The 20,811-nt window shown below is 41.2% G+C and overlaps 1 protein-coding gene across 2 annotated transcripts in view; it reads right to left on the bottom strand.

Moving 5' to 3' along the window:
- Nucleotides 1-778: 778 nt before the first annotated feature.
- The window catches only part of ssbp2a (single stranded DNA binding protein 2a), a 66,514-nt gene continuing 46,481 nt past the window's right edge, over nucleotides 779-20,811 (bottom strand). For both annotated transcript variants that reach the window (XM_049579061.1, XM_049579060.1), the window contains exons 5-17: nucleotides 10,245-10,334; nucleotides 8,759-8,818; nucleotides 8,046-8,112; nucleotides 6,760-6,830; nucleotides 6,590-6,657; nucleotides 6,145-6,193; nucleotides 6,012-6,047; nucleotides 5,106-5,160; nucleotides 4,468-4,538; nucleotides 4,289-4,367; nucleotides 4,131-4,159; nucleotides 3,921-4,019; nucleotides 779-1,531 (exon numbers count right to left, since the gene is read on the bottom strand). In XM_049579061.1, coding sequence (XP_049435018.1) covers nucleotides 1,502-1,531; nucleotides 3,921-4,019; nucleotides 4,131-4,159; nucleotides 4,289-4,367; nucleotides 4,468-4,538; nucleotides 5,106-5,160; nucleotides 6,012-6,047; nucleotides 6,145-6,193; nucleotides 6,590-6,657; nucleotides 6,760-6,830; nucleotides 8,046-8,112; nucleotides 8,759-8,818; nucleotides 10,245-10,334 — 804 coding nt within the window. In that variant the 3' untranslated portion in view covers nucleotides 779-1,501. The remainder of the gene's footprint in view (nucleotides 1,532-3,920; nucleotides 4,020-4,130; nucleotides 4,160-4,288; nucleotides 4,368-4,467; nucleotides 4,539-5,105; nucleotides 5,161-6,011; nucleotides 6,048-6,144; nucleotides 6,194-6,589; nucleotides 6,658-6,759; nucleotides 6,831-8,045; nucleotides 8,113-8,758; nucleotides 8,819-10,244; nucleotides 10,335-20,811) is intronic.

The raw sequence follows: 20,811 nt of genomic DNA, 5'->3' as shown, positions 1-20,811 counted from the left end.
GTCTTTTTAACGTTTTACGTCCAGAGAATGTGGGCCATTGTATCCATTTTGCAACTGTTGCTGCAGGACATAAACTGATAAATCATTTGGATAAAAAGTTTAAATAACTAGAGACGAGAGGCCTCAAAAAAAAATAAAAAAATAAAATAAAATCGTATGACTGCATGCACAAGTTCAGTATCCCCTCTTGTAAGATAACACAGTCCCAAAAAAAACTCAGCTATCCTAAACTTTGCCCTGTGCCTGTGCAGTCAACAGAATGTAAAACCCTCCAAATGTAAGCCACTCACACTGGGAAGTCTAACAGTTTGAACGCAACAAAAGTTTATCACTGAATACAGAACGATGCCATGCTTAATTATAGAAAAGATTTTCAGTCTGTACTACTGGGTATCGACCTTTGTGCTAACCGTATTCCTCAGTGTCAGCGTAGTGACTGATCTGATTTAAAGAGAGACTATGTCAACTTTAAAAAAGAAGTAACACATTCTTCCTCTTATGAATAGAAAGTTAAATCAATAGGCATTGCTCAATTCAGTACACTCAGGGATTTTGTTTCTACAGCCTTGCTTGGTCAGGTATGACTGGTAGCGCTGTTAACTGAAGTTGCATCGTCTCGCCTTAGGCCTCAAACAAAGCACTTTATTTTTCTCAAAAACCATTCGATAGATGCGGACAAATATTTCAGTTGAAGCCTTTCTGCAAATCATGGTTAAAGAGCTAACTTTAAAGAGATTTCACATTTCCCACATTTGTGGCTTGAGTTTGGGGAGCGCAGAAAAAAGAAACGGCCCATAGTATAAAACATGAAACACAATGTTAGTGGTCTTAAAGATTCAGACAACCACAAAAGTTGAAAAGACAAACACCTGCACAAGCCTCAGATAAACGTATTGGTAATATTGTGATGTCTCTCCAATTCTCTTTCAGTTATGGACAAATTAATTTGTAAAGAAAAGAAAAAAAAGTTCCTTGTGAGACCCAGTTAGATTAAATTTGAGCATCAATCAAAAAGTATCTGTTATTTTTCAAACCCTTGGAAATTTAAACTTTAGCATAAATAAGATACTGGCTGTTTGTTTTTGGGCATGAACTCTGTAATATGATGCCAAAGGCAGACACGTCTGTCTGTGACTGGAGTGTGTGCACAGTCTCATACACACCGTATGCAAATATACAAAGAGTTCTCCTCCAGGTTGTTTCAATTTGGTTCCTTTGTACAGTCTCATAGTTGCAGAGGAAGAACTGATGAATGTAGCAGAGTCACCACTTAGAACGGGAGAAGAAACAGGAGAGAGAGACGTGGACAGGAACAACGGAGGAGTGGGGTGGGTGGGGTGGGGAGGAGAAGGACGGAGCCTGGGGCAACTGTCCTGACTAGGCAGGTGGTGGTGGAGGTGGTGAAGTCACTGGCCTAGATGACATCACATCCTGTCTCTCTGCTTTTCACCGATCCACACCAGGTTACTGGGCGACTGAACCAAACCTGCGTCCAGAGCCTTCACACGCTCATTGTCATGTTCGGAGAATACTGCAGAGATACAATGGGAAGAAAAGCGTGTGTGAGTATTTTTCACCATTATACACCAAAATCCCTCCAAATGTAATGGTTTAAAGTCAAATATTTTTTTTTATGAATGTTTAAAGGTATACTATGCAGTAATTGTCATTACTTCTGTGTGAGTCTGTACATTGTTTTTTAGGAAAAACCTTCATGTATACTTTTAACTTTAGTTAAAGGAAAAGTTCGACAATATGGGAATTATGTTTGTGTTTTAGGGTTGTCAAACTAACACAGTAATTTTGATTAATTTATCACAAAGAAATACCATGTTAAAAAAAAATCAACACTGATTAATTGTGTTCCATGGTGACCTTTGACCCGGTGCGTCATTGAAGGCCACAGTGCCTTTGTCACATGACGGAGGAAGACGATGCTGCTTGGCCCAATGAATGGAACATTAGCATTTTAAAAACGGCCAGATGGAACTGTTGATAGGAGCACCGTTCTCTGCATTTTCTGCAGTAAGGAATTTTCGTACAATCGCAGTAATTAAAACCTAAAATATCACCTCAGCGCAAAGCATTTAGCAGCAAACTCAGAGGTCCAAGCTGGCACAGCCTCTGATGCTAGTGCTAGAAGTCAGCCTCGTCACGACCAAGGCCCGTATTCACAAAGAATCCTAAGACTAAAAGTAACTCTTAGTGATGTCATTCTTAGAATTTTCCCTTGGTAAGATAAAAGTTATTCACGAAGCATCTTAGGCCTTAAGAGAGCTCCTAAGGTGAAAAACTGTTAAGAGCAGGGAGGAGGACTTTTAAGAAGCCTAAGAGTGTCTTAAACAGAGAAGATGGTGGAAAGACAGAGAGGAAGGAGAGATATTCTCTGTATAGGCCTACTGAACGACAGTGATTTAATAAGACGCTACCGGCTTGATCGTGCAGGGATAATGTTTGTGGTTGACTTCATCAGGGATGAGCTTACTTTTCCCACCCAGCGTAGTAACGCAATAACGCCTGCTTTGGATTGCAGCACGTACCAGTGCTTCTCACATTTATCGCTTGTGCGTAAAAGGAGAGGGAATGACGCATTGATTTGTCGGGCAATGTGCTCCCAAGTCTACATCTTCTCTTGTGCCGTGATCCCGGGACCGAATTTCCCTCTTAAAACTCCTTTGTTCTCCTCCACGAGCTGCGCCAACAGCAGGCACTGCTCTTCTGTCCGGTTCGGTTTTCTCGTTCTTTTTTTCTCCATTTCATTCGTTTGTTTTGGTCATTCTGCCAAATCAAACCACTTTTTACAAGGAGGCCAGCAATCACAGTAATTGCTGACAGCTGATTCTGCGTCCACCATTAATATCAAATAGATTAAGTAGTAAAATTACCAGCATGGCGAGTAAACATAACAATAAGCAAATCAATATAATAATCGGCATGTGAATGAGGTACGTTCAAACATTTTGGAGCTGTGTAACAATGAATTTAATTTTGCTGAGTTTCATCATCATGACATAAAATTATTTTCACGATTACACATTTCTTAATAGCCTACAGACTAAGTTCTATGATCGGTTGATTTCACTGTCCATTCATTACTAGGAGCGCTTTTTTTTTCAGATTTTTTTTTCCCTTTTTGTAAGAACCAATCACAACTTTTAGAAGACTGCGTCATACCTAGCAACGGGGTCAACCACACCTCCTCACTAAGATAAAAGTTTCTGTCCCCTCCTTGCTCAGAGTTGCTCTCAGAAACTTCCTGAATCACTCTTAAGCTAAGATCCCTTGCTAGGAATTTTTAGGCTAAGTTAGGAGCTCTCTGAGAGGACTGAGAATCTTTGTGAATATGGGCCCAGGCATTCAGACACAAACGGAGTGAGTCTACCTGTGACCGACTGACAAAAGGGATTGCAATGGACTACAGACCAGTTTCGGTGATAGACACATATGCCAAAATTCACCTGAATTTAATTTTTTTTAATACTTTCACTTTTCACACATTACATTCAGATTAATTAATCACAGAGCATGTAATTAATCAGATAATCTTTAATCGTTTGACAGCCCTACATCCACACATCTTGTTTATTTAATCCAAAGTGACTTCCTGGAGTATTGCTGTCACAGTGTGGTTGCCAAGCAACAGGTGGAAACTCCTTCACATGACATATTACGTGTATCACTTAAGAGATGCTAAGTGGACTTCTTCTTCTTTGGACAGAGTCATTTGTTTCCCCAGAGCCAACTAGCTGCTGGCTGTAGTTTCATATTTAGCGTACAGATTTGAGAGTGGTATCAATCTTTTCATCTAACTCTCTGCAAGGAAACAAATAAGAGTATTGGCCAAAATGCAAAACTATTCAAACCCATTTTTAACCTAACTTTGGTATTAAGTTTTGAGATCCCGCTAACTTCTGACTTACACTTTCATTCTGAAAAGGGTTAAGGAAGTTTCCTCCCATCTCTCCATCCTCCCTGGGGGTCCCGGGCTGGTTACTCATACTTAGGTTACCAGGAGAGTTCTGAAAAAAAGATTGTAAGACACAGATTATTGGTAACTGAATGCTACTAAAGCTATGGAAGAAAAATACTGCAATTTTAAAATGGAGTTTCAAGGTAGCATCTTGTCTCACCTTGGGGAGACTGTCCATATCACCTGACCCTGAGAGAGGGAACACAAGGATGAACACAAACCACCATTATTGAATGAAAACTGGTTTTACTTAAATTAGGGGAAGAAAATATAACCAGATTAGTGTCAGATTTAGTGTCAGTGCAGCACACACTGTACCTAATGATCCATTCATGTGATGGGGCTCCATGCCAGCCATGCCACCTAATGGACCGTCGCCACCTGCACCCATAGGGAACTGAGGAGAACATACACAGGAGACATCAAAGAATGATTACATCCACACACAATGTCTACAACCAGACACAGTGATGTATACAGAGAGAGAAATGTCTCACATTTGGTCGGCTTCCCCCCGGAGGGACTGTGTTTATCATAGTGTACATGTTGTCACCAGAGTTGGTTGAATCTGACGGAGAAACAATAAGAGGATGAAAAAGCATAAACATGTGTACTGTGAAAGTAAGATGAAGATTAAACAAATAAGGTTATCATTTAATAAGGAAGCACTATTATGAAACATTAGGGTTTATCTTTTTTTTTTTTTAAATCGTGACTTTTCTCGCAGCCTGCTTCATGGACTTTGGTTTGAGTGGGCGTCTGAGGATACACAGAACTATGCTTTGTAACTGTCTAAACTAAAAGTTAGTGTCCAGATATGGTGACCGTAACATGACTATAGTATGACTTTTAAATAGCTTTTTGGGATTGGGGGAAAGTTGTTATCATTTGGCAAACAGCCAGTCACTTTGACTTTCTTTGTCTCTATAATATGTAATGGATATAGTCTCTTTCACACACTGGGACAATTTCTGTATAAGAAGATCTGTATTTGTCTCCTTATAATTACAATTATTTTACTTAAACTCTTTTGGTGTTTGGTGTGTATTGATAATGTGACTGGGTGTTTCACATCTTCACAATTTTCCATGACAGTACAAACTCACACTCACGTACATGGATACACAAGCCTTACCTGCTGGACTCGGCATTATTGGAGTGCCGGGTGGCCCCCCTCCTCCTGGAGGTCCCTGAAATCACAGTTGGTTTCCGTAAGATTCATTAATGAACTAATAAATTTCAGCCCATACAGCTAGTGAATAAAGACAGTATAATGGGGACCTGTTATACTTTTTCTCATTTTCTGTCAAATATATAAGAATGATGGATGTTCATATTAAGCGTGGCCATTGTATGTATAAGGAACCCATGTAACAAAGGTACTGATTTCAGGGGGACGCAAAGGACACCTCCCCCTCAATATTTACAACCTGTGCATTTCTCCCTCCCCTGATAAAAACATTCAAGTTGCTGAGGGCAAAATCGTAGACATTTACACCGTAAATTGATGCGGATGAAACCACAAATTGGTGCATTAAAAATCTCCAAAATGCGAGAAATGACATGTTTGATTCTTAAAATGTTCTGGTAGAGTACCTCCAACCCCCCCATTGCATATGTTCCCTCACCTCCAAATATGGAAAGGAGAAATGTATGCCCCTGTGTGTGAGCAAAAGCCTGTTATTGTCTACTTTTGAGACCAGCTGACATCAGCTCCTGATGAATTTCTTGTTGATCTGCTACAGGCATGTAGCCCACACTGCTTCATGTGCCTACATGCACTAACAGAAATATGCAGTCTTGGTTGCTGATGTTATTAATTTCTCCCTGATTTCTGATCATATTCCTGCTGGATCAAGGTTGTGTTTAGAAGGGTGGGGTGGATCTTAAAGAGACAGGTGCAAAAACGTAGCGGTTGGATGTAGGTGTTCCAGCACCGACAGTTTTGAACATTAAAGCATTTACATATATATTTTAGTCGAAAACTTAAATACAAATATGACCCTGAAAATAGTCATAATTTAAACTCAAACATACATACCACATAACTTCCTGGAGATGCAGAAGAGTATGGGGTCTGGAAAAAAAAGAAGGAAAAAAAAAAGAAGAGAAATCATTAAAGAAATGAAATATCTGTTAAACCTTGTCTTGGGTGTCTTTGTAAGAGCACTTACCGAATTGGAGTTTGGAGGATTTGGCCAGGGTCTACCCCCACCAGGTCCCCTGGAACACACACACAATTATACACTTTAGTTGTCCGCTTTTGGCAAGCATCTTTGTTTCCAATTCATTTGGGCAGCGTTGGCAACAACAAGCTCCTCTCTTGCCAGCGAGAGGTGATGGGAACAACAAGTTTCAAAAAAAAAGAAAAGAAGAAAAGAAGACAAAATAGAGGAAAGCTGGCTTCTCGCTCCGCTTCCAGTCCTCTAAGAGCCAGGAACATACAGTAAAGTGTAATTAAAAGCTACAGAAAGCAAATGGCTGACTGCATCTGTTGTCGAGAGAGATTAAAGACATTTGCAGTTTAATGTCCCTCTGAGTGAGAGAAATGTGGGAAGGTCAGTTACATTGTGTGTGTGTGTGTGTGTGTGTAGATCACATTATGTTGCTACCACTCACATGTTCATGCCGGGCATCCCAGGACCAACCAGGGCATTCAGTGGTGGTCTCATCCCACCTCCATAGCCCTGAAACAGAAGACACCAAATGTCCTCATTGACGTCTACATGAGAGTAACTGTCAGAACCAGTGCTTTGTATATATCCCCAAGAAATCATCTGGTCCCGTACCTGGGGCCCGAGCGGTACCATGCCTCTGGGTGGAGTCATCCGCTGCATTGGTCCTCCCATATTTGGATGTCCTGAAACACAGGAAAACTTTGAAACTACAACCGACCATCCGTTTGTTCCACATGAGTGTATTTGGGTGTGACTGGGGTGAGTTTTCTATTATTCAGTCAGCAATTTCTTGTCATGTGTTTTTATTTTCTACTGTACTCTCTTCAAAAAAGCCTGTTCCCTTCATGTAATGTTGTATTTTACACCTCCATCTGGACACCGCATTGTTGCAAAACCCTTAGAAGACATCAGTTTCTGAGATGATGGGACTAACCATCATACAAAATTCAAATAGTGTTTTTTTTTTCATTCTAATGTTGAGTTTAACAGTAACTGAACATTCTGCGTCTTTTTACTTCTGCATAATTCATGTGCTGTCTGAAGGAGTAAGTAGTGTGTGTAAACAGGGTTGTACTTAAAGGGTAAGAAGAGATCTTTTTATTACTATCTACAAATCCCATCAATAGACTAAACTAACAATGAAGTCATTCACATTAAATTTGGTACAGATATCCATAGTCCCCACAGGATGAATCCTACTGACTTGGTGACGCCCTGACTTTTTCTCTAGCGCACCTATGTTGGTGACAGTTGTGATTTTGAGATGACATTCATGTTCCTGGCAGTGGTGCAGTAGTTAGCACTGTTGCCTCACAGCAAGAAGCTTTCAGGTTTCGAGCCGGCCATTTGGGCCTTCTGTGTGGAGTTTGCATGCTCTGTGGGTTTTCTCTGTGTCTTAACACATGGTGATTGGTCACTGCTGACTTTAAAATGCCTGTAGGTGTGAATGTGAGCATGAATGGTTGTCTCTATGTGTCAGCCCTGTGATAGTCAGGTGACCTGTCCAGGGTGCACCCTGCCTCTCACCCAGTGCCAGCTGGGATAGGCTCCCCCATCAAGTCAAATTTAAATTCATGACTAAATACCTGCAAAGCTAAAGACATTCATATTATCCTTTTAGTGCTAATTAAATATGTTAGCATTGTCATTGGGAGCATATTAGCATGCCAACATTAGCATTTAGGTCAAACTGCCACTGTGCCAAGTGCAGCTTTACAGAAATGTGGCTGTAGACTCTTAATCTTGTAAATAGTTCTGGGACATCAGTTCTATGATAAAAGCTCTATCAGGCTGTGACTCTGTCTGTCTGTCTATTCCTTAACAGGCTGGGTGCTGACTGAGCACATGTGCTGTAACATCATATGTCTGTGTTTGTGCATACCAGTGTGTGTGCATACCTTGCTGTCTTGTGGGGTCCATTCCACTGGGCAACATAGGCTGACTACCTGGGACTCCTCCAAGTCCCTGCAGAGGGAAAAGAAGACCCATCCCCTCATTATCGTCACAGTAACACAGATACTGTCCATTTATACTAATTCATTTATTTCTTTATTTTGTATTTTTGTTTGCCAAATCATTTGGCCCATTCCACATGGGATTACAAAATTATAGTACAAACATCTCCCGGTCTTGCTTATATAAAGCAAGTGAAAAAAGAAAAGGAGAGAGACACAAAAACAGTATCCCAGATGAACTGTTATCATGTAAAACTATTAAATTTCTACAGATTATCTAGATAATCTGCTTTTCTTCTTATAAATTAATACCATCTAGTTTTAACAGTCAAAGGCAACATAGCAGATCTCAAGTTAGCACACTGAGATCTCCTTTTAAACAAGTTATACACAGCATAAGTGTCTGTACCATAATTCAGTTTTTATCATTGTAAAAGTACATAGTTTTGGCTATGTCAGTATGTCACCAGCCCACTGACCTTTGTCCTTTGCAAACAAGCCTTTTCTAAACAAACCAACACTGAGCTTTTGACTAATAAAACAAACCCAGAATTGGGAAACAGTGTGCTCACAGGTATATTTTTAGACCAAGAGCCAATCATTTCTAACTAGCTACAGTTCTGTCTGCCACCTGCAGGTGTCAGTGTGGCTCTTACCTGATTCGGTAATCTGAGAGGTGGTCTGGGTCCTCCGGGGTATCGAGGTGACATGAACGGCTGAAATTATATTAAAAACATTAAAGCAGGTTGAATCACAAACACACAGGACTGCTATTTTAATACCTCTCCCACAGAAACAATAATGGTGTACAAACTGCACAGAGCACCATATGGGGAGTTTTTTCACACTTCAAAACAGGAAACCGACCACAACCACTGCAAAAATCTGCTGTTGAGTTTTGGGCACATTTAACAACAGTTCCATGACAGCAGACTCAGTATGCCGACCACATTTTCATTGGACTGGATTTATGGAAAAAGAATGAAAGACTAAGAGATGAGGTTGGTTAATAATGATGTCAGTGTTATGTGTTAACTGTGAGCAGTTTGGCAGCAGGAGTGAGAAGCTCTTTTGCAGCTGCGAGTGGGTTTTCACTTGTCCTCACCACAGACAGTAGCAATGCTGTTGCTATGTCTGCTGAACCGATGCCACTGTGGTCAGAGGAGCCAGTCTGCAGCGTTGGGGAAGCAATGCAATGTGTTGCCACTAGAGAGCAATGGTCCACTTGTTTTGATCAGGGTCTCCTCTTTAATTACCCCTCGTCTCATCTCCCAGCTGTGCTGAGTGTCCATCAAAGGAAAACAGCTACACTATTCTAAGTCTATTGAAGCTCTATAATGATTAACATTCCTGTTTTCATGCATGCACGAACAAATAAATGCAAACAACTAAACACAGAAAGTAATAAACTGAATGAATGAATAAATGACACTGAAAGATAGACGTTATATGTCTGTGAGCACGGCTGTGCATTGTCTGTGATGTGCAATGCTTTGCTAATAAATATGATATTCTCCAATCTCGTCCATATGCAAATCATTTTACGGAGCCTGAATGAAGAACTGGCAATCTGGCAATTGTTGCATTTCTTTCACCGATAGATCCTGACAACACCTTGTCTTCAAAGAACAATTGATCTTCAGAAGGAGATGGAAAAGGATGTTTGGAGTTTTTTTGAAAGCGGAGTTGAGAAATGCCTATGAAGGATATTGATCTGTGTGTCAGATGCACGCGTCTGAGTTTGACTGATAATGACGGCTGATCAATGTGCAACTGGCAGAGTCATTCTGATGGAGAACAGCGATGATCTGGGGCGAAGCTGCACATGTGACTTTTTGTTTGCGAGACATTCATTTCAACTGTCAGGCCCTTTTCTGTCCGTTTTGAGAAACACACAGAGGTGCAACCCCACACACAGATTAATGCACACAAAGGTTCTGTACATGAACACAAACAGTGAAGTATTCATGAATTAAATTCTCACAATATATTCAATAGAACTATTCAGTGCTGTATCTGTAAGTGGCCTGAAGGCCCCAAAGAAAACTCTCTTTCCTCTCTTTCACTTTCTGTATGTTGGTATGTGTGTGTGTGTGTGTGTGTGTGTGTGTGTGTGTGTGTGTGTGTGTGTGTACCATATACCTGAAAGAATCCCGGAGGGACTGGCCCCACTGGCATGCCCTCTCCTGGGGGAAGGTTCCCAAGGACGGGGCTGGGAGCTGCTGCAGCACTCTGGAGGATGCAAACACACACAAAGAAACAAAGAGTTAAAATCACAACTCAAACCAGTCTGCAGACACTCAACACTTATTTGCTCAGCAGTGGTGGAAAGTAACTTAGTATATTTAGTCAAGCACTGTAGTTAACTTGACTTGAGTTTTTCTATTTAATGCTACCATACAGTTGCATGCAGAATAATATACATTCACCAGCCACTTTATTAGGTACACCTGTTCAACTGCTCATTAACACAGATAGCTAATCAGCCAATCACGTGGCAGCAACTCAATGCAAGACAACCTGCTGAAGTTCAAACCGAGCATCAGAATGGGGAAGAAAGGTGATTTAAGTGACTTGAACGTGGCATGGTTGTTGGTGCCAAATAGGCTGGTCTGAGTGTTTCAGAAACTGCTGATCTACTGGGATTTTCACACACAACCATCCCTAGGGTTTACAGAGGATGGTGCCAAAAAGAGAAAATACCCAGTGAGCAGCAGTTCTCTGGGTGAAAATGCCTTGTTGATGCCAAAGGTGAGAGGAGAATGGCCAGACTGGGTCAAGATGATAGAAAGGCAACAGTCAAATAACCACTTGTTACAACCAAAGTATGCAGAAGACCATCTCTGAACCAACAACATGTCGAACCATGAAGCAGATGGGCTACAGCAGCAGAAGACTGTGCTGGGTGCCACTCCTGTCAGCTAACAACAGGTAACTGAGGCTATAATAACACACAGGCTCACCAAAACTGGACAACAGAAGATTGAAAAAATGTTGCCTGAGTCTGATGAGACATTCAGATGGTGGAGTAAACAGCATGAAACCATGTATCTACCCTGCCTTGTATCAACAGTTCAGGCTGCTGCTGCTGGTGAAATGTGTAATACAGTGTAATACAGTAAAAATGAGTAAAAACAGTAACAGTATAACACTCACAGGGACATTTTTATCTGAGTACTGAGTGTTGAACTTTGACTTTTGCTACTTCAGATGCCTGCTGCTTATGGTCTGGCACCTGGTTGCTTCCTTTTATAAAGCCCTGACCTCACCTGAGCGCTGTGGGGGTTCACGCCCATAAACATCATGCCCATAACAACAAACAGAGAAAGGAAGAAAAGAAGAAAATGCAGGCAGAGGGCAGAAAAATACACTAACACATATTTCTAGTGGGTCACAAGTGACGATTGAGAGGGATTACTTCTGTATGAGTCTATAGATAGCTTTTTTAGGCAGTCCTGTATAATATATCTTCAAGTAAAGGATCTGAATTTGATTGCTCAGTCAATACAGCACCTCTTCTGAACACACCACCAATAAAAGCCATGACAACAAAAAGAAAATTTGCAATCCAAAGGTCTTCCCCAATGTCTCACTTGCCGTCTCTCCCTCAGTGGGATATTTCCTGTTCCTGCAGATACCCTGCCATGCTGGCACAGGTTTATTTTTATACCTTGTGTTTTTTGTTGTGCTTGTCCCAGACGGGCGGCGCTGGCACATTTCAGCACAGCCTCCGTCTGCTTCCTGTGGCATTGTACTACTAACTAACCCGGAGTTACCACCCAGCACCGGCCTCTTCCTCGTCCTCATTAAGTCTAGAGACCAGACAACATGCAGTGTGGGAGAGTGTGCATCCATATATATGATAATGTGTGAAGAGTGCGCACATAAAGCCAGCGTGCCTATGTCTGTGTGTATTATTATTTTTTTTTTTTTAAATATCTGCCCACTCTCTGTCCTATTTCTCTGATCTCCCCTCTCGCTTTCTCTCCCTCTCTGAAGGCATCGGCTGGGTGTAAAGAGCTCCAGTGAAATTCACCCACAGTCTCTGAAGTTTCCGCCAGCTGACTTTTTAGGTCAGACAGGAACAGGGTTTAATCAGAGCTGAGATAAAAGCGGACTGACGACACTCCTGTATCCTCCTCTGCTCCACCCCACCACCCTCGCTATTCCCTCGTCCTCCCTCATTCTCCTTCACATCTCCCAATCGTTAATGTTCGGCAACAGGGAACAGGATGCCGTGCAGCTTTTTGATTCAATATTCTGTTGCAAACAGAGCTTGTGTTTGTCTCAGCAGATGAATGTACAGATGGACGCAGATGGATATTGTATCTCTATAGTTCAGCGGTGGGAGACTGGATTTGTTTGTGTGTGTGTGTTTGTCTGAGTGTACGACGTCATGCACAGCATCAAGTGTGTGTTGTGAATTTGTGAGAGTTTTTCCCCCTTTCTTTCCCTCTTCCTTCTCGCACCCTGGATTACCCAGAATGCCTTTACTCCCTGGCAGCCTGGAGGTCTGCTGAGTTTGCCTTCACGCACAGAGAGGGAGAGAGAAAGAGAGGGAGCAAAAGAGGAGAAAGGAGGACAAAGCAGAGATTATAAGTGTGTGTGTGTGTGTGTGTGTGTGTGTGTGTGTGTACTGTGAGTGTGTGAGTGCACTTAATGTTTGTTTGTGCGCAGAAAGGAGAACTGGGGGAGGGAAAAAAAATCTACCTGACCTGCTGACAAAGCAGCATTTTCCAAATACAGCAACAAGAAAAAAATAAAAAAAAATAAAAAATACGGCAGGATGTATTTGCCTGCCCCAAAACCAGCACCACCCAGAAAACAAAAACAACACTGGCAACAACACAACAACTGCTCTGGTGCTGACAGTCTCTCTCGATTATGACAAATCAGATTGACTCAAATGACATTAGAAAATTAGAATGAATCACGCTGAGAAGGAATCACAAAGCCTGTTTCAAAGAGAGGCTGTGAATCTTTTTTTTTTTTGCATAAACCTGGACCAGTTACACAATTTGCATAGTGATGCTTGTGTAAAAATTGTGCAGCAGCATCTATATTACTAGATATTTTGTGAAATAGGCTTATTTGCTATCTTGCTGAGAGCTTGATTGATGTCACTCTCATATTTGTGCAGTTAATATAAAGCTACCACAAGCAATTGGTTAGCTTAGCTTAGCTTAGCTTAGCACAAAGCCTGCCCAGGTAGCCAAAGTGACCTGGCCCTGAATTGGCCTGAACTCGGCATGCTGGATGAAATTAGCCGGGCCGTTGCTTGACTCGGAGGAGACTCGGTATGAATGACACTCCAGAATTAGGCCAAATCAGCTGGCCCGATTCCAGCTGCCGCCACTGCCATCACTGAGCGGAAACAGGAGGTAAAAGCTAGCCTGGTTGTGTCCAAGGGTAACAAAATCTCCTCAATTAACATATTATATCTTGGTTGCATTATCCATGCAGAAAACGAGATGTAACAATGACATGTTACACTGCTAAAGAATGGTCATCTACCAGTGTATTTCTGCCACTGGTGTGCTGGGATGCCTATCCAGGTGTGCCATGGGATTTTGTGATAACCACACATACTGCAATATTCAACTGGGTCTGTACAAAAAGTTACAAATACATTTTTAACTGACTGTATCAATATGTTGTGGGCACCCAATTCTTAATAAATAGTCAAACTCTAGCTAAAAAATGTAATTGATTTTAATTTATTTTAAAAAAAAAAACAACCTTAACAGGAAATGTATTTGTAGCCGTGCACACGTGGGAATTTTAAGTGTGTGACATATCAAGAGCCCTGATTGGCAGCCAGTGTGAGGGATGATAACATTTAAAAGGAAAAAGCCGTGAGTGGGATGATGCATCGCTTTATTGTACGGAGCAAATTACAACAAAGCACCAGTAAAGACGACCTACCACTGAAACAAAAGATACGTCAGTAGACAGTTTCATGAAAGCTACCTATTCTTATTTTTATTGTCTTATGTCATAATAAGATCGACACATGTTATAGTAGCTTCTGTACACAGATATAAATACAGGTGTGTCTTGAGATTTTGGCTTGCCCTTTGGTGTGCCTTGGGCACACAATGTTCGAAAACCACAGGGCTAGAGCAATAAATCAGCCGGGCTAACGTATCGGCAAACATGAGATTGTTTCAGGTGTACTGGCACCTGCTTATATGTTGGTCGATCAGTAACAAGGAACTGCAGAGCAGAAATGTTAAAAATATGTTTCAGACCATTTAGAAACATTATCACAGTTACATCGATTGTCCAAAAGAGAGAGCTCACAATTTATTCATAATGATCAGTGGGTGACTACACATCAACTGCACTTTGTTCCTCTAAAAAACTCATTTCAGGGACTCTGAAAATTTAAAAATGATCAGCCCACCTCTTAAATATTGGTATTGACCTGCAAAAATTCTAAATCTGCTGGAATACAATAAAAATGACACTAACCACACACTCACACATTGGACCTGAAAGATGTTGCACTCAAGCAGTGAGAAAACAATCTACGACGTCAGTTAAATTCGACTGATAACAATATGAGGGACATTCAAAGAGTCCGTGGCAAACAATCGATAACGCCTTAAGCACCTATAGACTCATAAAACCTGGTATCTTTTAAATACTGGCGAGAGTTGGTGCTTATTTCAACATTTAGAAAAAAAAGGAAATGCTTACGCCTTCATCTGCTGACTTGTGGACAGTTACAGAGAATTATTCGAGCAACACTTAATGTTTATTCCATTGGTAACGACTTCGATAACAGTTAGATTAAACATGCTGATGTGCCAACACCTTAACTGTATTCAAACACTGCGCTGCTCATGGCTGTTGATAACTGTGTGAGCCTGCAGGGCTTCACCTGCTCTAATGTGAACACATCAGTGTGGTGCGATTAGCTCCAGTTAGCTACAACAGCGCGGTGACCAGGAAGTTAATGTTTACTGTCGGCTGTCATTATTACACCACTGTAAATTAGACTCAATGAATTCCTGTTAGCCGGTTCTGTTTAAATACTGATTCACAACCAAGCTCAACATATTCCAGCACTTAACCTTTGTAAACATCAAGCGCACACACATTGTTACACGCTGTTAATGAGTCCATCATTTACACTTCTCACACATCAGTGTTTACACTTTTCTGACAAGGCCGAGCGAAAGGGACAATGAGATATTGAGCTGGTGGCTTTACACATTAACACACTGTGTCATAGCACGCATTATTGTGTGTCTTGTGTAGTCTTTGTACATGTTTCACTGAGCTCAAACACAGTCAAGTACTTCTCATAATATTAATGGCACTTGACCTAATGGAGTTGACTGCTGATTCAATTTGAGAACAAACTGTAGAGCCCATTATAAGAGCCGCATTATCTCACAAATTCAGAAACTGGTAAATGAACGCTAACTTGCTGCTGTTGTTGTTGTTGTGTTACTTTGAAGCAGGTTAAGGAACAGGAACCAACCTTTGCATCCCAAACCGCTCCAAATTATCTGAACACACTCAGCCAGCGCTCTGCCCCCTCCCCTGTCTTTGTCTCTGAGATCCCAAAAAGACTTCAGCCTGAAGACACTGAAAACAAGACAATCAATTAATCTGTTTGTCCATTCAGCCTTTGCATTTCATGAGTCATCAAATCACTCATTGCTTTGCTCTTTGCGGTTTGTTGTGTACTGTGATCCCACCGCATTTGTAGTCACTGTATGGCGACGTAACCAAAAGGTGTTTGTGATGAAACCTGAGGCGGTGGAACGGCCCCCGCGTGTCCTCAGATGAACACCTGCATCTCCTGGCAAACTCATTTGTTGCATAAATTATTCAAACTGCCCCCCTCCAGGAGGACGCTACAGTATACCAGACATACACAACAAGACATTCAGTACAGCACACTACAACATCACTAAATGTGCACTGAAGTATGCCACTCCTCTGCAAAGACAGAATGTCAAAAAAGAGGGTAAAATGAGAAGAAGTATGTGCCAAAATAGATTCTGATGTGATTTAAAAACTGGCGAATAGTCTATATATTTCATGTGGACTGCTTAGTCATGGTTTGTGTGTAGGACTGTGTGCATTTGTTTCCTGAGGTGGTACAGAATCACCAAGATGTACATGATACATACACCCACAAAAACATACAAAGAAAGATTTGAGATAAATGTTTCAAAAGGTAAAACAGTGTAAGACTGGATGTACAGTGGGGGAAAGTCTTATTAACGGTCTACTGTCATCCTGTCTCCTTATGGTGCTGGCTTACAGCAACTGCTCAGAGTCTGCTCAAGTTATAATGTGCAGTATGACGTTAACTTTAACTCTTATCCTGGTTGGAATCATAAGCAAATTTTTCTATATGTCAGACTAACTGTTAAATGTGGTCAACAAAGTCAGATATCTGGGTGACATCATCTCTCTATGCACAGTATGCTAGCATGTAAGTTTCACATGTGTACAGCTGTTTTCAGAGCCTTCTCTACTCCACCATACACAGCCCGCTTGTGGTGCAGTTATAATGAAGCAAAAATGCAAAAGCTTCAGGTGGCATTTAATGATGCGTTCAGGATCTTGCTCGGGGTCCCGAGACAGACACGTGCAAGTCATATGTTTGTGGCTGCTAATATTCCCACCCTGGAATTTTACATACAAAAGTATGTGTGGATTCAAAAAATGTAATTATAATAGCATTAACTGGGCCCACACAAAGTGACACAATGGACTCCTGTTTTTGGGAACAGTGGAACAAATGTCTGTATGTGTCTGAATCAGGGGCGTCGTAGTGGGGAGGAAAGTGGGAGTGATTACCCAGGGCCCCAGTGGGAGGGGGTGCTCAAATAGCCTGGAATGAAAAGTTTGGTTCTGTGTGGCTTTTTTATCTAAGTAATTAGAGCCATGACTAAATTAAATTTTGTTGAATAAACTGGTTGAGAAAGTAAACTTTGTATAGAGACTCTCTGAGGCCGCTCTCACCCCTTAAAGATGCAAAATAGTTTAGTCCATGTCTACACTAGGATTAGTATTTAAAAACATCATAAGTAACTGTTTATGATGATAAATGGACCCATTCACACACACACTCGCACACTGGTGGTCGAGGCTGCCATACAAGGTGCCACCAGCTACTCAGTAACCATTCACTCGCACTCACACACCAATGAAACAGCCATCAGGGGCCATTTGGGGTTCAGTATCTTGTCCAAAGATACTTAAGTACGCGGGCTGGAGGTGCTGGGGATCAAAACCATCAATTGTCCATTTGGTGGATGACCCACTCTACCTGAGCCACAGCTGCCACACCAGCATCAGGCAACTGTACGTCCCCAAAAACAGAAAATTGAGAAAATTCCAAAACAGAAAAGACAGATAGGAAGGAAAGGATAACAAAGCTATGGCTATGCTCTCCATTCACAAAACATGTTTTTACTGTCTATACTGAGGTTAAGTACAGAGTTTTGCAAGCGAGCATTTATGTATGCAGCTCCTTATATGTGGAATCTTCTGGAGAAGGACTTAAAGTTGCACTCATTGGTTCCTCTCGGCCGTTTCAAAGCAGCGTTACAGGATTTTTGTGCACAATCTTCTATATGTCAATGTCACAGTGTGTCATAGCTGGTCCTTGTAATCATGTGTAGTTGCCATTTTTTGCGTTTTTATGGTGCATTTCTGGTATATATTAACATACATTTTGGCTTTTCTTTGTAGTAGTCTGATTTTGTGTTTTATATTGCTTGTTTAAGAGCTTTACATTCTTATTCTGTATTTTTTTGGTTATATGTTTTCTGTCTGTAACTTATGTAGCTGCCTGTCTTGAAAAACACTGATCAAGAGAGGAGGAAGACCCAGACCCAGAAGCTGGTGCTACATCCCTGTTTTTTTTATCACAGTACATTATACTAATATGGACAAATGTGTGTGAAATAAAGCCAAATTGAAATGTCAATATCAAAAAGGACTTTGCATGAGTTTGAGGTCAAGTCGTCCGAGTACATGTTCAGATGTGTGAGGCCTAAAAAGGAGAAGGAAGACCATAACAGTGTTACACACATTGCGTCCAATGTGTCCAATTTCTCCATCCGAAATGACGCACTTTGTCAATATATGATCACACTGCTTTTATCTTATCAAACCTCCTTTGCTTGACAGGACGCTGGAATGAGTGCTGGGATGAGAGATGACTCATCATGGACAAAACAAAGCAAACATTTACAGTAGATTGAAAACATTTTATATGAAGTGATCCGACATATGCGTTACCGTAGAACATACAAAAACTGTTGAAGGAAGTGCAGATGCTGAGATGTTGTGCAATTACACTACAGTTCGCCACTTTACAACCTAATCAGACTCTCTTAATCCCATCAGACTAAAGGGCTCAGTAATACTTAATGAGATAACTCGCAAACTCTTTCATCCCTATATGTTTACTGATTGTGTTCCTCGCTAATGTCTCTGCGTAATGCATGCATACTGTGTGTGTGTGTGTGTGTGTGTGTGTGTGTGTGTGCGTGTGTGTGTGAGTGAAGGTGGGGAGTCATTTTCATTCAATACTTCAGAGACCGAGAGACACTCAGAGATGCGTGAGTGGAATCTCAAAAGGCTGTCTGTGTCTATCTTCTCTCTCGCTGTCTCTCTGTCTGTTTATCGCTCTCTCTCTCTCTCTCTCACACACACACACACACACACACACTCACGGTCCCAACCTGCATCGGCCGTTGTCTGCTTTCTCCACCTCTCTGTCTCTCAGAGGCACACTTCTCGCACAAATCAGCCCTGTCTCGTTTTTTTCGACTCATGTACCACCCCATAACAATTTGTTTCTATCACACATCTGGAAGTTGACTTCAAGGATCGGGCTGGTGATATTCTATATTTCTCTTGTCAACAAATCCCACTGTTGCCTCCTTCCTCCATTGTTGTCAAAAAAACTATTAGATGCACACAAATGAGCTGCATTGTTGCACTGGGTGACATGTTTCTTCATCATGGGTGCTGCTCTTTGTTTGGAATCAGTTCCACATACACTGTCCGACTGCGGTAAATATACAACTTAACACGTTTTCACATTAAGAGTGCCACGATTCTCCAAATCCATAATTCTATTGGACTTTCAATTTTGAGGTCATGATTTGATTAAGTTTCTGACTTAAACATTTTTTGTTTCAGCATTGACTCCTATGTCATTGTTAGACTATGAAGTCTTATTTATAAAGAACAGATCACTGACTTTATGTCCTGACACCTGTCATTTACATTTTCAAATTCATCTCTGAATGAAGCTACAGGGTATCAAGTGTGAAATGACCGCCACATATTTTTGGAATGTACCACGGGGGCTGCCCCATAATAGTCAACCAAACGTTAGTTGACCAGACAGGTCATTAGTTGACAAGATTTTATTGGTTGCTTAGTCGTAAAAGAAAAAAAAGAAAAGAAAAAGTGAACGTCTATTAGGAGCTGTGACTTGTTTAAGTAAATCAAAACCTATATGACTGGACCGTGTGGGGGTTCAATTTGAAAAGACAGACACAGGAAGTGGCCACGCTCAGCAGTCAGACAGGAGTCACGTTACAAACCAATCACAGGCGACAGATGTCTTTCTCTTCTTACGTAAATATTCAGTCTGATAAATACGGAAAAGTTGATCATGTTAGAGCAGGGCTAGCCAGAGCTTTACATCTGCCCCACCGACGATAGGCCTACACACTTATAAACAGCGCCTGGAAGAAGATCAGCTCTGCACTCAGGATTTCAGGTAAATAGGCTATAGCTATGATGCTTGCAAAGGTTGCTTAGCAACCTCAGATGCAACCTGCTGCTGCGCTCTTGAAAGCTGGCACAGAAAAGGCACAAGAGTAACGCCCAGTAACGTACCGACGTAGTTTGGTTGGTACCCTTAACTGAAAGTAATGAATTCAGTACCAAACTCTGGTGGCCATGGTGTCTGGAGGGAAAACGCACATCCTGCGTTTGATTTCGACGACCAAAATTGAATGTTCATTTAAATCAATTTTAAATTAAGAACTGAAATAGTGACACCCTTAATGTATATAAATAAATATACTGTATATATAATATTTATATAATGATTCCAAACAAATGTACTCCTATTTCAGTTGTGTTTGTGAAAAACCACAGTTGTTTTAAGGAAATTAGGGAAATTAAATCACACAATTGTGAACAAGGAAGGAAGGAATAAGTGGGATTGAGGTCGACCCCACAGACAGGATAATACAGTCTAAAGGTACTGACAGACTAATGTATTATTGGCTTTGGTTATTGGATGGAATTTGCTGAGAAAAACCGTATATACTCCAGCCTTATCCTTTAAACTACTACTTCTATGTGAAATTATTTATGAGAGCTGCAACTAATGATCATTTTTAGTGTGAATGACTGGTGATTTTCTCTATTAATTGCTTGTTTGCTCTATAAAATGTCATAAAATCCCCACAATGACGGGGTGTGGAAGAGTTACCACTGAGTCTCAAGGCCACACGCAGTACAACAGGATCTACAAATGACACACCACACAGGAAGGAACTCCGTCCCTCCTCCCTCTTTCCCTCTTTCCCACTCCCTCCATCCTCTCAAATGCCATTAGTCCACTTCCTGAATGAAGGAGGGAGGGGAGGGAATGGAAAGAGGAGATGCTACCAGTCTGCATGACACACACTCACATACGCACCCA

This window comes from Epinephelus fuscoguttatus, linkage group LG6, assembly GCF_011397635.1.
Source record: "Epinephelus fuscoguttatus linkage group LG6, E.fuscoguttatus.final_Chr_v1".
Lineage (NCBI taxonomy): Eukaryota > Metazoa > Chordata > Actinopteri > Perciformes > Serranidae > Epinephelus > Epinephelus fuscoguttatus.
Note: the sequence above shows the minus strand (reverse complement) of the source record. Positions and strands in the feature narration are given on the sequence as shown.